The sequence below is a fragment of the Notechis scutatus genome, chromosome Z, assembly GCF_049901735.1.
Source record: "Notechis scutatus isolate UNSWTSFEM ecotype Mainland chromosome Z, rNotScu1.2, whole genome shotgun sequence".
In the NCBI taxonomy this organism is placed as follows: Eukaryota; Metazoa; Chordata; class Lepidosauria; order Squamata; family Elapidae; genus Notechis; species Notechis scutatus.
Genome location: NC_142025.1, coordinates 18,066,839 through 18,081,591, shown reverse-complemented (window position 1 = coordinate 18,081,591; position 14,753 = coordinate 18,066,839). Strand labels below are relative to the sequence as shown.

At 41.2% G+C, this 14,753-nt stretch overlaps 1 protein-coding gene across 1 annotated transcript in view; it reads left to right on the top strand.

Moving 5' to 3' along the window:
• The window catches only part of CCDC7 (coiled-coil domain containing 7), a 234,359-nt gene extending 220,177 nt beyond the window's left edge, over positions 1–14,182 (top strand). The window contains exons 67-69 of the mRNA XM_087947956.1: positions 894–992; positions 11,993–12,045; positions 13,913–14,182. Of these exons, the coding sequence (XP_087804082.1) occupies positions 894–992; positions 11,993–12,045; positions 13,913–14,011 (251 nt within the window). The 3' untranslated portion in view covers positions 14,012–14,182. The remainder of the gene's footprint in view (positions 1–893; positions 993–11,992; positions 12,046–13,912) is intronic.
• The last annotated feature ends 571 nt before the right edge of the window (positions 14,183–14,753 follow it).

Here is a 14,753-nt window from a genome sequence, read left to right as displayed (position 1 = left end):
CTTCCCTAATCATCTTTGTTGCTCTTCTCTGCACTCTTTCTAGAATCTCAACATCTTTTTTACACCGTGGCAACCAAAACGGAATACAGTATTCCAAGTGTGGCCTTACGAAGGCATTATAAAGTGGTATTAACATTTCACATGATCTTGATTCTATCCCTCTGTTTATGCAGCCTAGAACTGTGTTGGCTTTCTTGGCTGCTGCAACACACTGCTGGCTCATATTTAAATGGTTGTCCACTAGGACTCGAAGATCCCTTTCACAGTTACTACTATTGAGCAAGGTGCCACATATACTGTATCTGTGCATTTGATTTTTCTTGCCTAAATGTAGAACTTTACTTTTTTCACCATTGAATTTCATTTTGTTAGATAGCGCCCAATGTTCAAGTCTGTCAAGATCCTTCTGTATCTTAAGCCTATCTTCTGGAGTGTTTATTTCTGCTAGCTTGTGTCGTCTGCAAATTTGATGAGTTCCCCATTTTATCACCTTGTCCAAATCATTGATGAAGATGTTGAGAGTACGGGCCTAAAACAGAGCCTTAGGGTACTCCACTGCATAGTTCCCTCCATGCAGATGCAGTTCCATTGAGGACTACACGTTGAGTGTAGTTGGTCAGCCAGTTATGATAGTAAAGCACACATTTTAAACTAATTTTGATTCAAACATATACCAAGATAAATATTCTGAATGGATAAATGAGATTTTTTTCAACTCTAAATTTGTTAAGAATGGCACATTTTATATCTTCATCGTCTCTTTTATCTTTTGAATACTAAGAAATGTAAAGAATTACTACTTGTTACAATAAAAAAATACTTTTAGCATTCTTAAAATTCAGGATAGAGTCAAAATAATGTTACATTGATCATCTTTATATATTTCCATGTAGCATGGGAAGCAAACCAGTTAAGCCAAAAGTGCTACCCCCAAAAGCTGACTTTCTTAAAGAGAAGACTATTGGGACCAGAAATAAAAAACAATATAAAAGGTAATAACTCAAATGTCAATTGTACCTTCTTCGTAGATTTTGAGAGAGAAAATGTAAAACAGTACTATATTCATGAGATTGTCTTTAAAATATATTGTAGGGAAAGCATGCTTCTCTTTGCTAGGTAGCATAATTAGAACTGGAGGCCTTCTAGTCCAACTCCTTGCTCAAGCAGGAAATCCTATACCATTTCAGACAAATGGTTGTCCAATATTTTCTTAAAAACTTCCAGTGTTGGAGAATTCACAAGTTCTGGAGGCAAGTTCCACAGATTAATTGTTCTCAATGTCAAGAAATAGTTTTGTGTTCTACAGGATTTGTAGACTATGGTTTACATTACCTTTAGGAAGGGCTTCTGCCAAGAGATGGACTGCACCTTTGAAGAGAAGAATGTGTTTGGAAACCACTGGCTAGGCTCATCTGAAGGGCTTTAAATTAAAAATGGAAGGGGAGAGTGTCCAATCTTTAAGACCAAAACCAAGCATAAACTCCAAGGCAACAAATCAGCCAGTGAGGAAGGAAGTGGTTACAAGGAAGGGGAATACTTCTTAAAAAAGCTCTCCTCTGCCATAGCAGAACCCCTAAGCATTATATATGATATATCATTCAAAACCAGCTCCTTACCGAACCTATGGTCCTTAGCTACGGTCATCCCTATCTTCAAAAAAGGTGACCCCAGCCTGGTTGAAACCTACAGACCAATCTCACTGTGTTGTGTCACGTGCAAAGTCATGGAATCAATCATTAACCAATTCATCACCTTCCACTTAGAGTCAAACAACTTTCTCTCCCAAAAACAATTTGGTTTCAGGAAAAAATTGTCCTGCAACCTACAACTCCTACACTGCAAAAACATATGGACTACTCTACTTGACCAGGGTAAAGCAATAGACGCAATTTACATTGACTTCTGCAAAGCCTTTGATTCAGTGGTACATAACAAACTACTGTTAAAACTAAACTCTTACGGCATTTCCGGATCCCTTCATAAGTGGATTACTGCATTCCTGTCAAACAGGCAACAAATAGTAAAAATAGGGAGCACTATATCAAATCCTGCTCCAGTCAACAGTGATGTCCCCCAAGGCAGCGTTTTAGGACCCACATTCTTTATACTCTAGATCAGCTTATAAGCAACTGCGTCCTCTTTGCGGATGATGTAAAACTATTCAATACCACTGACAATGCTACTGTTCTTCAAAGTGACCTTGATTCTGTGTCTGAATGGTCAAACATCTGGCAACTCCAAATCTCGACCAATAAATGCTCTGTCCTATACATTGGTAAAAAAAATCAGTTCACCAAATACAAGCTAGGCGGATATGACCTCGTTGATGACCCTCACTCTGTCAAGGACCTCGGAGTACTTATATCTAATTATCTAGAGCTCACTGTAACAGCATTGCCAAAAAGGCATTAAGAGTTGTAAATCTAATCTTACGAAGCTTCTCCTCTGGAAATATTGAATTGCTAAATAGGGCATTCAAAACTTTGCTAGACCAATACTCGAATACAGCTCATCTGTCTGGAATCTGCACTGTATATCGGACATTAATACAATTGAGCGAGTCCAGAAGTATTTCATGAGAAGAGTACTATATTCCTCTGTTCTCAACAGAATATCCTATACCACCAGGCTTGAAATTTTGGGCTTGGACAATCTTGAACTACGCCGCATACAGTTGGACTTAAGTGTAGTACACAAAATTATCTGCTACAATGTTCTACCGGTCAATGACTACTTCAGCGTCAACCGCAACAATACAAGAGCACACAACAGATACAAACTCAATGTTAACTGCTCCAAACTTGATTGCAGAAAGTACGACTTCAGCAACAGAGTGGTCAATGCCTGGAATGCACTACCTGACTCCGTTGTTACATCCTCTAACCCCCACTTCTTTAACCTCAAACTAACCACTATTGACCTCACCCCATTCCTAAGAGATCTGTAAGGGGTGTGCATAAGTGCACCATCATGCCTCCCGTCCCTGTCCTATTGTCCCCATTTATTTGTACCTATTTCCTGTATTCTTTTTTCTTTTTTTTTTGTAAATTTTATTTGAGTTTTCACAAAGAGAAAAGAAATACAAATAAAACATCTTTTTTGAAAGCAGCATGATCCCGGGTTACATTTGTACGAACAGACGCAAATTCAGGTTCATGCTCATTTTTATATTCTATTCCATATCTTATTACTATTTTACATTTTCTACATATCTTCTCCCCTTTTTTAATTTTCTCAATTTTATTTATTTCATCTCAATTCAAATCATTATATTTATATTTTTTGTCTGTCCTGTTTCAATTGTCTATTATCTTTTCTCATTAAACAAAAATTTTCCTGTAATTACTGATTGGAGTATGACGCCTTTATATCTTTCCCCTAAAGTTGTAACACTCAATATAGTACATAACTTCCATTCAGATTCTGCTTGGTACATTCTTAAACTACACACTGTATTCTTGAAAAAAAAATGTATATAATTAAAACAACATTCCATACCAATACAATTCTATCATTAATATTAATATTCATTAAAGTCTTAACATTTTTCACGTTACTTTTCAATTAAATATCATACTTCTGTGGGAACAAGTGTAAACTTTCCATAGTTAATTCCCCCCCTCTTCACTTATATTTTATAAAACATTGACTAATTAAAATGTTCCTTCCTAATTCAATTTTCTCATTTATTTTATTTCATTTATTTTATTCACAAACATTTCACTAAACTATTTTATCCCTCATTTTAATCATATGTTGTTTCCAATTTCCTAAAGTTATTTCTATTACAAATATAACAATACAATCTTATGCACCTTTACAGAATCCCTTTTTCAGTTAGATTTTCACCCATTATCTCTAAATAGGTCCTGTTTCTTTATATCTTGCTCCGGACCTTTGTAACTTCTTTTCCTTTCCTTCTTCCCTCTCTTCTTCTCTCTCCCCTTTTTACCCCTTTGTCTCTCTACCTCTATTTCCCTCTTTGTATTCCCTTTTCTGTTGCTTTCCAGTATTATACTTATTTTTCGAATTATTTTTCTTTTCTTTGGTTGTTTTTTTAAGTCTTAAATTCTCCATTCTCTTTCCCCCTTTCCTTTTTCTTCCCCACATAGAGTTACTTGTTCATTAAAGATGGCTTCTTCTTTGTCCCAGTCTTCTTGTTTTGCAGTCTTTTCTCGTTGTTTCTCATAGTCCCAGATCTCCATTTCTAAGAATTGAAAAATGAAACCAAAAGAACCCTTCCCTTCTTGTGCATCTTCTTTGTACTTTTTAAGTTCCATTTTCAATTCATCCAGAAGTGATGCCATTGTGTAAATTTTTAAACAACCACCCGATTGATTTTAGTCATTCAAATATAATAACCAAAAATCCCAAAATCATCAAATAATCCAAATACACGCAAGCTGTTTCTTTTTTGCTCTTTCTTTCCCCCCCCCCCACTTTCTCTTCCTGGGGTTACTATTTAGTTGCAAAGTTTCAGTTAAAATGTATCTTTTAGAAGTCTTATTGAACTAGATTCTTTTAAAGTCCAGGCAGTCTCCTCCCTCTTCCAGATCCTGCCCTTATTCTTTTTCTCTCCCTTCCTGCTTATAGAAGAAAAAGTTTTTAATGTCCAGAAATCTTTATTGTCCCTTTGGCATTTTGTTTTATTTTCAGCTTAATTGCCTATTAGTGCCAAAACGGATTTTTCCGATTTCTTATATAAGTCTCTTAGCTGTCAATATAGGGAAGGAGAGAGAAGAAGAAGAAAAAGCCAAACCTTTTCCCTTTCACTTTCTTTCACTGCTTCCGACTCTTCTTTGGGAGTGATGTTATTTTTTGTAAAATTTAGATTCCAGGGTACCTTAGTTGTTGCTTTTTCAACTTAACCCGGTCAGCCAAAACTTTCCCTTCTTATCTTCCTCCTGCACGTTCTTTTCTGGTTGAGTTCTTCTTTGAGGTGGCCATTTCTGACCACCACTCCTACCGCCTTCGGGAAAGGGAGTAATGGCCCTCTGAGGAGGAGAGATGTGGCTCTCCTTGACCCTGCTGGCGGTCTCCCCCCTCTTCACCACCTCTACAGGGTGGCTTAGCCCCGAAACCAGCCGGCTCGGGGCGCTCCGGCGGCGAGCCCAGACAGAAACCGTGCATGATCGCGGATTCCTGCCTGTCGCCGAAGCCCTTCAAACCAGAAGTCCCTATTTCCTGTATTCTTACTCATATTTATATTTATACCTATTATCTTGTAAGTGATTGACAAATCAAATCAAATAAATAAAAAATAAAAATAAATAAATAACTCAGGTATAAAATAGGAGACCTGGAAGCAAACACAGGATCAGCCATAAAAAGTTCAGAAACTCTGAGAAATGAGATTATTAAAGCCCAAACACAATACTACAGAAAAAGAAAAAAAGAGAGACCCCAGATGAAGCTAGCATGGTGGCATAAAGTGCTCTCTGACAAACCATGGGACAAAAAGGGCAAATATAAAAAATGAAAAGAGGGGCACATAGGAAAACAGAATACTCTAAATAGCTTGAATTTGAAAAGAGAGATCCAAGAAAGATAAGGTTCAGAATAAAATAAGACTCGAAACAAATATAAAAAATAACAACAAAAAGTTTATTTCAATATGTAAATAATAAGAAAGTCGAAGAAATGATAGGTTTGCTAATCTGAGAAGATGGCCAGTGACAGGCATCAGGGAGAAAGTGGAACTTAATTACTGTTTTGCATCTTTCTTCATGCAAAAGGAAAATATAGTCCACCTTATCACAAGCAGCATCATGAGATAGAACAGCAGCAGGTCAAAATAGGCAAAAAATTAGTAAGAGAACTCTTTTCCACCTTAGATGAATTTAAATCACCAAAACCGGATGGTTTACATCCTAGAGTTCTGAAGGCGCTGACAGATGTGATCTCGCAACCAATGAACAAAATCTTTCAGAGCGCCTGGAACACAGGGCAACTGCCAGAGGATTGGAAAAGAACTGATATGGTTCCAATTTTCAAAAAAGGGAGCTTGGCATCAATACCCGGGAAAATTCTAGAAAAAATAATCAAGCAGCAGATTTGTAAGCATCTATAAATGATGGGTCTGGCGGCTAAACCATAAGAGGAGCAATAAAAGGAAATAGGTATGTTTAGCCTAATGAAGAGAAGGATTAGGGATGACATGAAAGTGTCTTCTAATACTTGAGAGGCAGACGAGTGATGGTATTTAGCAGGTTCTGACCAGTTCTGGAGAACCAGTAGTGGAAATTTTGAGTAGTTCAGAGAACCGGCAAATCCCACCCCTAACGGGAGATTTTACAATATCCTTCCCCTGCTACGCCCACCAAGCCACGCCCACAGAACTGGCAGTAAAAAAATTTGAATCCCACTACTGGGGCAGACATAGAGAAAATCGGTTACCACCCAGATAACCGTGTGTCCAGTGCTCTCGGGTAGGTCTACTATAAAATCCATGGAGATTTCCTTCCAGGGAGCAGTTGGCCTGGCTACATTCTGCAACAAACCTGGTGGCTTACCAGGAGGTCTTTTGGCTGAGGCGCAAACTGGGCAGCTAGCCACATAAGTCTCAATGTCCTTTTTCAATGAGGGCCACCAGAACTGTCGCTTAACTGTTCTGTCCCACCTGTATCCACAGATGAAAACTTCAAGTTACAGAGTTCAAATACATTACGCAAACAAAACCAGAGACAGAAGATTCAATTGCTCTGTTATCACAGTCCTTTGGCAATCCTCCTAGAATCTGTCTGGCAATTCTGTATAGTTTGTAAATCACAACGCTGTAGTCAGACGCACTTCTTTCCAAGGCAAAATTCACTTTGTTTCCAGCAAAGATTACGAACTCGTACGCTCCCTTATATCCTCTGAGAGAGGGTGTGTCAATCTCATTAATTAATCCTTTGCTGGACGTCTCTTTTCTAATTGAGATTGACATCTCAGTCTTCTCCTAGTTCTGGCATCCAGCCAGCATCCGGCAGTTTCATCACCGCTTGAAGCCTCTGATACACTTTCCTGATTAACAGTTAACACCTGAGGTGCAATCAGGAAAGTAGATTCAGGGGAGGGAGTGGACTCTGAAACCTCCAATAAATCAGGTTCATATCTCAGATCCAACTCCTCTCCCTCTACTTGACTCCCCTCTAAGTCACTTAATAATGCAGGCTCGAATCTCAGTGCCAGATCTTCATCGCTCGAACCCACATCTGCTGACTGATCAGGTTCAAGTCTCGGAGTCACAACACTTAACCAAGTGTAAGGTCTTCACAAAACCAAAGTGACCAGCTGCCTTGGAATCATGGGTCTGTTGTAACACTTGGCTTCTCAATGTCTCTGGTACGTACAATTTCACTCCCACCCAGGCCAAGCCATCTCTAACGGTGCAGTTATTCGCATTCGCCAGGAACCACTCATCTGTCTTCAACGCTTCCTTAAATCGCTCCATCAGTTCATTGGACAGTTCTGCTTCTTGCTTCTTCTTTTGCGCTCTGGTGACCACCGGGGTGGCCAGCTGTGTGGTTGACACGATCGGCCTTATCACTTCCTGACGAACACTGTTATATTGCGGCATTCTAGACAACACATCTGCCATAAAAATTTTTCCCCCCGGGATGCACTTCAAGGAGAAATTGAATCGTTTAAAATACTGGGCCCACCTGACTTGCTTGGGAGATAATTTTTGAGGTGATTTAAGGCCTCTAAATTCTTATGGTCAGTCCATACCTCAAATGGGTGTTTCGATCCTTCCAAGAAATGTCTCCAGGTTAATAGAGCCCAACGAACTGCAAAAGCCTCCTTCTCCCAGACGGCCCATCTCCTCTCAGTCTCAGTCAATTTACGGGAGGTATATGCGCAAGGTTGTAGTGTCCCCTTCTCATTCATTTGAAGTAAGACTGCCCCAACAGCCACGTCACTCGCATCGTCTTGGATCACGAAAGGGGCATCCATGTCCGGGTGTTTTAGTACTGGTTCTGCAGCGAACAACCGTTTTAGCTTTTCAAAGGCAGCTTGGCATTCCATGGACCAATCCAATGGTTGGCTAGGCTTTGGTTTCATCCCCCCCCCCATTGTCTTTAAGAGATTGGTGATAGGCATTGCTATTTTAGTGAAGGACGGGATGAATTGCCGGTAAAAGTTGGCAAACCCTAAGAAGCTTTGAAGTTGCTTTCGGGTTCTCGGCGGGGCCCAGTCCAACACAGCTCGCACCTTCCCTGGGTCCATTTCGATGCCCTTGTGCGAAATGCGATATCCTAGGTAGTCAATTTTCTCTTGATGGAATTCACATTTGGACAGTTTAGCATACAATTTGGCCGCTCGCAGTTTGTGTAGCACTGAGCGTACCAGTTTCACATGTTCCTCCCTAGTTTCCGTGTAGATAAGGATGTCATCAAGGTAAACCAAAAACCCCTTGTATAAATGTTCGTGGAGCACCTGATTGATCATTTGCATGAAAACGGCTGGAGCCCCCTGTAGGCCAAAAGGGAGAACATTGAACTGGAAGCAACCCATCGGGCAGTTAAACGCGGTTTTCCACTCATCTCCTTCTTTAATTCGGATTCGGTAATATGCCTCTCTCAGGTCCAACTTCGTGAAAATCTTCCCTTTGGCCAGGTGAGCTAACATGTCCATCAGGGGGAGGGGGTACACGTTTTCCACGGAAATAGCATTCAAATTTCGGTAGTCAACCACCAAGCGTTTGGAGCCATCTTTCTTTTCGCGGAACAACACTGGGGCCGCCACCCGAGGCCTAGCAGGTTGGATGAAACCACGTTTCAAATTTTTATCGATAAACGATCTCAACTCCTCCAATTCCCGTGGCGTCAGCGAATATAGTTTTGGTTTTGGGAGCGTCACTCCAGGCAGAATTTCAATGCTACAGTCTGTTGACCGGTGAGGGGGGAGCTCATCGGAAACCTTTTCGCTAAACACCTCTCTCAAGTCCCAATATTCTTTCGGGATTTTTTCCTCTCCCTCCAAGCTCTCGGCACCTGTGGAGGCTGACTCAGCCGGATTCTGAAGTTTCGGATGGGATTGCGCCTCCCCTTCCGGTCGCTGATCGGTACGAATCCATAACCACCCTTTCCTCCAATTCACATGGGGATTCCACTTGCGGAGCCAATATTAATGGATGCTCCATCCCAGGGGCCACAATAAAGCACAGAATCTCGCTATGGGTTCCCATGGTCATCTCTAGGGGTTCCGTTATAAAACGTGCAGGGCAACCTCCTGCCACAGATCCATCCAGTTGGCAAAAGGATATGGGCGTTTCTAAAGTTCTCAGTCTGATGCCCATCTCCTTAACTACTTTCATGCTGATTACGCACCTCGTGCACCCAGATTCTAGTAAGGCTAGCATCTCTCCCTCAGTCCCTGAAGTGACCACCCTTAGTTTTACTGGGATGGTCATGGGGCCCTTATTTGGACTTACCAGGACGTCGTCTTCCGAGTCAGTTTCACTCTCTTCAAGGAAGGTCGGAGGTCCCAGCTCGCCTCCTGCCGGAGGGGCGACCTCTACAACCTCCCCCGTCTTTAACACGTTTTCACGAGGCTTGGCTGGGGAGTTTTCAGGCTTCCTCCCTGCCCTCTGCGCTCCCTTTGGGTCCAGCTTGACCCTGCAATCCGCAATCCAGTGGCCCTCCTTCCCGCATCGAAAACAGGCAGTGGATTTGGGTCTTGCCATTACTCCTCCCTTCCGAGGCTTTGGAGTCTCTCGGAGACGTGGGGGGATACAGGGCCTCCTATGCGTCTGCTTTGGGTCAGATCTGTCTCCACTTCTTCCGCTAGCAAGTACCACAGTTGCAGATCATATGGATCCCTTCTGGAGATGCACATGTGGTATATATCTTCATTTAGGCCATCTTTGTAGGCTTCTATCAGGGCCTCCTGGGACCAGCCTCGGATGTGGCATGCCAGCTGTCTGAACTCTTGGGTGTAGTCAGCAACTGACCTCCCCCCTTGATTTATGGTTTTCATTCTGATCCTAGCCTTCCTCTCCGCTAGAAGGTCCTTAAACCTTCTCCTCAATGCAGTCATGAAGACATTGAGATTCCGCAGTTGGGGGGAGTTGTCATTATACAAAGTCACCATCCACTCTGCCGCTATCCCCTCCAGGGCCCTGGTAACACATCTCACCTTGGCTGCTTCAGAAGGGAATTCTCTCTCATATTCTTCCATATAGCTCCAAACTTGTGCCAGGAAGAAACCCAAATCCTTGGGATTCCCCCCAAATTTCACTTCCAACGGAGGCAGGTTGAGGGCTATGCGTCTTCCAGGGATCACACCTGCTGCTGGGGCCCCCGGGGCTGCAGCCGGCTGCTGCGCTGGCGTAGGCTGAGCTAGGGGGGTGGGGGCAGCCCGGCTTCCCCTGGCTGAACTTGCTCCCCCTTCCCCCTCATACCTTGGAGCGATGCGAGGCTTCTTGAAAGCATCATTGAGGAGCTGTCTGGCTTGATCCAACATACATTCCCTCTCTTCCCTTTCTTGCCACAGCTGCTCTCTCGCACGTCTTCGGGTTACGTTGACTCCAGGAGGGGGGAGGTCTTCGGGATCCCTCCATCCAACACCCAACGACCATCTGGGCCTCTCAGCTGGAACTTCCTCCAGAGTAAGGTCGGCTAGCAGATCGGCGGCTGGCACCTCCGGTAGCAGCATTGACTGCCCCCCCACAGCTCCCTGGTCATCTTCTTCACTAGCTGGAGATGACATGATGTGAAACCCCCTCGGAAGAAAAGTTGATATTTTCTCCGGGTGGGCTGATGGGGAGATTCAGAATAATGTCAGTCTGTGCTCCATTCAAAATCCAAGAAAGAAATACTCAGACTCCATAGGTTAGAGCAAAGTTTTCCTTTTACTGAAATTCAAAGTGGAAGCATCAGGTAAAATTCTGAATCTAAGAATTTAGGCGCGCAGATCACATATACAAAGGGGTGAAATTGATCCCACCCCCCAAAGTCCAAGATCTTCCTCCAATAAAAAGTTATGGATGCGATCATGTGGACATCTGCAGATGGTGATGAGGCTTCTGTCCGTTGACCTTGACATATTTTGATAAAATTTAGCAGTTGCGCAGTAGAAAGATGGTTGAGCAAGGAAATAGAAACTTAAGAAGAAGAATTCCATACTCCCCCTTCTCCTTTTCATTTACAGCACAGGAATGTAACACCTCCAGCTCTCTTCCCTTTTGATCCCCCCTTCCTTCCCGTTACTAATGACAGCCGAAAGATGGTGCAGAACAGTGAGAAAGATGCATAGCAGTAGAAGAGATCTTGAAGGCTGACAGGAGTTGACTTATTCTTCAAAGCATCTGAGAGCAGGATAAGAAACAATGAGGGGAGAGGGAGGCTCATCAAAGAGAGATCAAATCTGAGAGATCCCAGGCTACACCTGGAGCAAATAGTCGGAATCTTCTTTCAGTAGAATAGTACTAAAGTACCAAACTTTGCTTATCCACATTTTTTGTAATTAAATCTATCTCTGTTATAATTATAAAAATCTGTTCTCATTCGTCATTGGTTAGATCAGATTTCCAATCTCAGGAACTCTTCTATTCACACACTTAAATTCAGGCTTATATGAGCATAGGTCTATAATACTAAACTTAGCAATATGTGGAAACACATTGTAGTGACCTCCTAAAAATCCTTGTTTTCAACGTGAGCATAATGGCACTGCAGTATTACTAAAGCTTTATTGAAGGACATCAATAATAGAGGGGAAAAGAAATAATAAAAACAGATCAGGCTTCATGGTAGTTTCAAGGCAATTTTTGCATGGGTTGAATCTGCACTGCAAGAGAGTTGAATAGATTGTATTTTAAAATGGTAACATAGCTATTTATCTTCATAAAATATTTGCATTAAAATTATAATATTTGCATTCATGTTAAAATTATACTATAAAGTTGACTAATATTTTGCCTATCAAAAATACAATTAAATATCAGGTAGCAGATAAAGTCTTAATTTATTATAGTAAAATAATGAACTTTTGTGTTTATCATTAGGGACCAGTTATTCTTCAGCCTTACAAGGACTAACTACTCAAGTTCAAGATTTGGTAAGTAACCATTGCTCATGTAGAAAGTAATAAAATAATTCTGTAGTTGATATATGGAAGGGGCTACAGGTAGTCCTTGAGGTATGGAAGGCCATTTAATGAATGTTCAAAATTATGACAGACCCTCCAAAAAACTACATATGACCCCACCCCATTTCAAAGTTATGTTGGCTGCCATGGGGCTGTGGCCCTTATGACCCACCACAGGTGGTTGCAGTGACCTCCTGCATCTTTCCCCCAACCTACCTTGCTGGAATCTTGCAGCCCTTGGGCCTCTTCCCCACATGCCTATCACGGCTCACACTTGTCTTTTAAAGTTCTTCAGACCTCATGTTGTGGAAGGCAGGCAGGCCATGAGTCCCCAGGCCATGCAGCAGTGATCCAAATGCAGCCTTCAAATCAGAATCATGGAAATATATATTATACCTAAACCATCTTTGAAATTTTGATGTCTAATGTGCTATTTCATGAATATTTCTTTTTTTTATAAATTGATAAGTACAAATGATGCTTATAGCCTATGGAATCATGCTGTCTCCCAAGAAAGCAGTTGAGAACAATGTAAAATAACACATGTTCCATGATCTTTTAGAACACATTTAAAAGTTTCAAGTGTTGCAGGAAACTATGTATAAGAAAAGAACCTTTGCACCTTTGTTTCTATGACTGTAGCATATAGGACAGTGTTGGCAAAACTTTTTGTCACTGAGTGCTGATACGGGAGCTCACATGCGCATCAGAAACTGGAAGAGCAGCTCCCTGGAGTGCACGTGGGAGCGCTGGAAACCCGAAGAGCAGCACTCTGGTGTCTGCCTGCGGTTGAGCTTCCGGTTTCTGCCACGCACATGCGTGCCAGCCGCCCGGTTTCTGGCACGCATGCACATGCAAAGACCAGCTGGCCGGCGCACACATACACGCTGGGGAGCTGCTCTTCCAGTTTCTGGTGCTCCCACGCATGTGAAGACCAACTGACTGGCACGCATGCGCGTGCTGGAACTCAGAAAAGCAACAGGTATGGTTGGCGTGCCCAGAGAGGTGGCTTTGCATGCCACTTCCAGCACGTGTGCCATAGGTTCACCAACACAAATATAAATGTCCTTGACAGAAATCAGCAGGAAATCCTACATAAGAAAAAAAAGGCTCAATTCTGGTCGTCACCCGATTTGGTCACGAACAGAAGCGGTTGCAACCCGAGGTTCCACTGTAATTGCTTAGTTGCATTCAAAGTTCCAACAGATCCCCTCCCTCTCCCCCTTACAACTGATTTTGAGGCAATTCAAACACGTCTCTGACTCATTGGATATAAGGAGAAAAGCACATTGGGCTGGCAAGATTGTTATTAAAGTCTATTTAAATAAAGGGTAAGTTTAGTTTTCCAATGGAGTTGCTTTTCTGATATGACTTGATCTACTAGCAGGGTTAACAATGACAGGGCCATAAGCACAGGTGCCATGTTATGTGCCTGACTTGCCAATTTTATTTTTCACCAGAAGTATTTTTAAAGTTGTTCTTGTCATGCTTTACTTAATTTTGGAAATGGTTATTATTTTTAGTAGTTTAGACACTTTATTACAAAAAAAAAAAAAAAAAAGCTACTGGTCTCCACCATACCAGGTTCATGCTAAGATCTCATGCTAAGGGCATCTGACTATATAAAGCACCATTTGGGTAATTTACAAGCAAAAAAAAGTTTTCTAGTATCAAGCTGTAGCGTATATATGAAGTTTTTAATGGTCTATTGATTAACCAAACTTACAATTGCAAAAGAAAATGAAAGGAATAATATATAACTCAAATAATAAATCTGAAATGTATTTCATAGTTGATTATTGAAATTGTATTCACAGAATGCTTGTTTGAATTATAGGATTCATTCGTTATTTGTGGAAAGGGATGCAGTCCTCCAAGAAAAGATGGAACTTCCTCAGTTATATGGCAAAATCCAAGAAATCCAAGAAACCACTGATCCAACTTTTATCTTTTGGAATAATTCATTATACAGCAACCTTGTAACTTTCATCTTTATAACTATGATAAGGAAAAATTAAGGCATTCATGTATGAATCTTTTGAGACCTGTGAAAACTGTAATTTGCAGTGTAACGGCAGTTAAAATATACATAAGCTGAACTACCAAATCAGAGTAATGATTTTTACTCCATTTGATAAAAGTACATTTATGCCTCTCTGAAATGTCTGGAATTCAGATATTTTAAAAAATAAATCTTTGGACCTAACTAACCGGACTATTAAAATTCACAGAACCAGCTAATATAATTGAGTAAACTTTATGCTAAGTCATAATACAGTTCATTTTATAGAATTCCATGCTGTTTGCTCTCCACCACACTTAAGCAGCTAGTGAATGTTGACTTATAAGGAAAGTGAGGGTCCTCCTTGTCTTGTTAGATACAGAGATCATAAAAGCAAGTTCAGAAAAATTAGATGGATTTTTTGGGGAACTAGGGAATTATGCTGATACGGATGGATATCAAGTTCGTTCTAACTTCCAAGAACTGGGTACAAAGCAAATACACGGACAATTATTTGAATCTAGGTATAATTCTCATCCTCCCAAATACAAAATCTGCTAAATGATTTTAATGTAGACAGTTGATTGAAATAGAATCCATAATTAACATACTGTCTGGTCTATATATAATAAAGGGGCAGTAATTGTTCCTACACAAGAAAATTGGGTAGACTTCA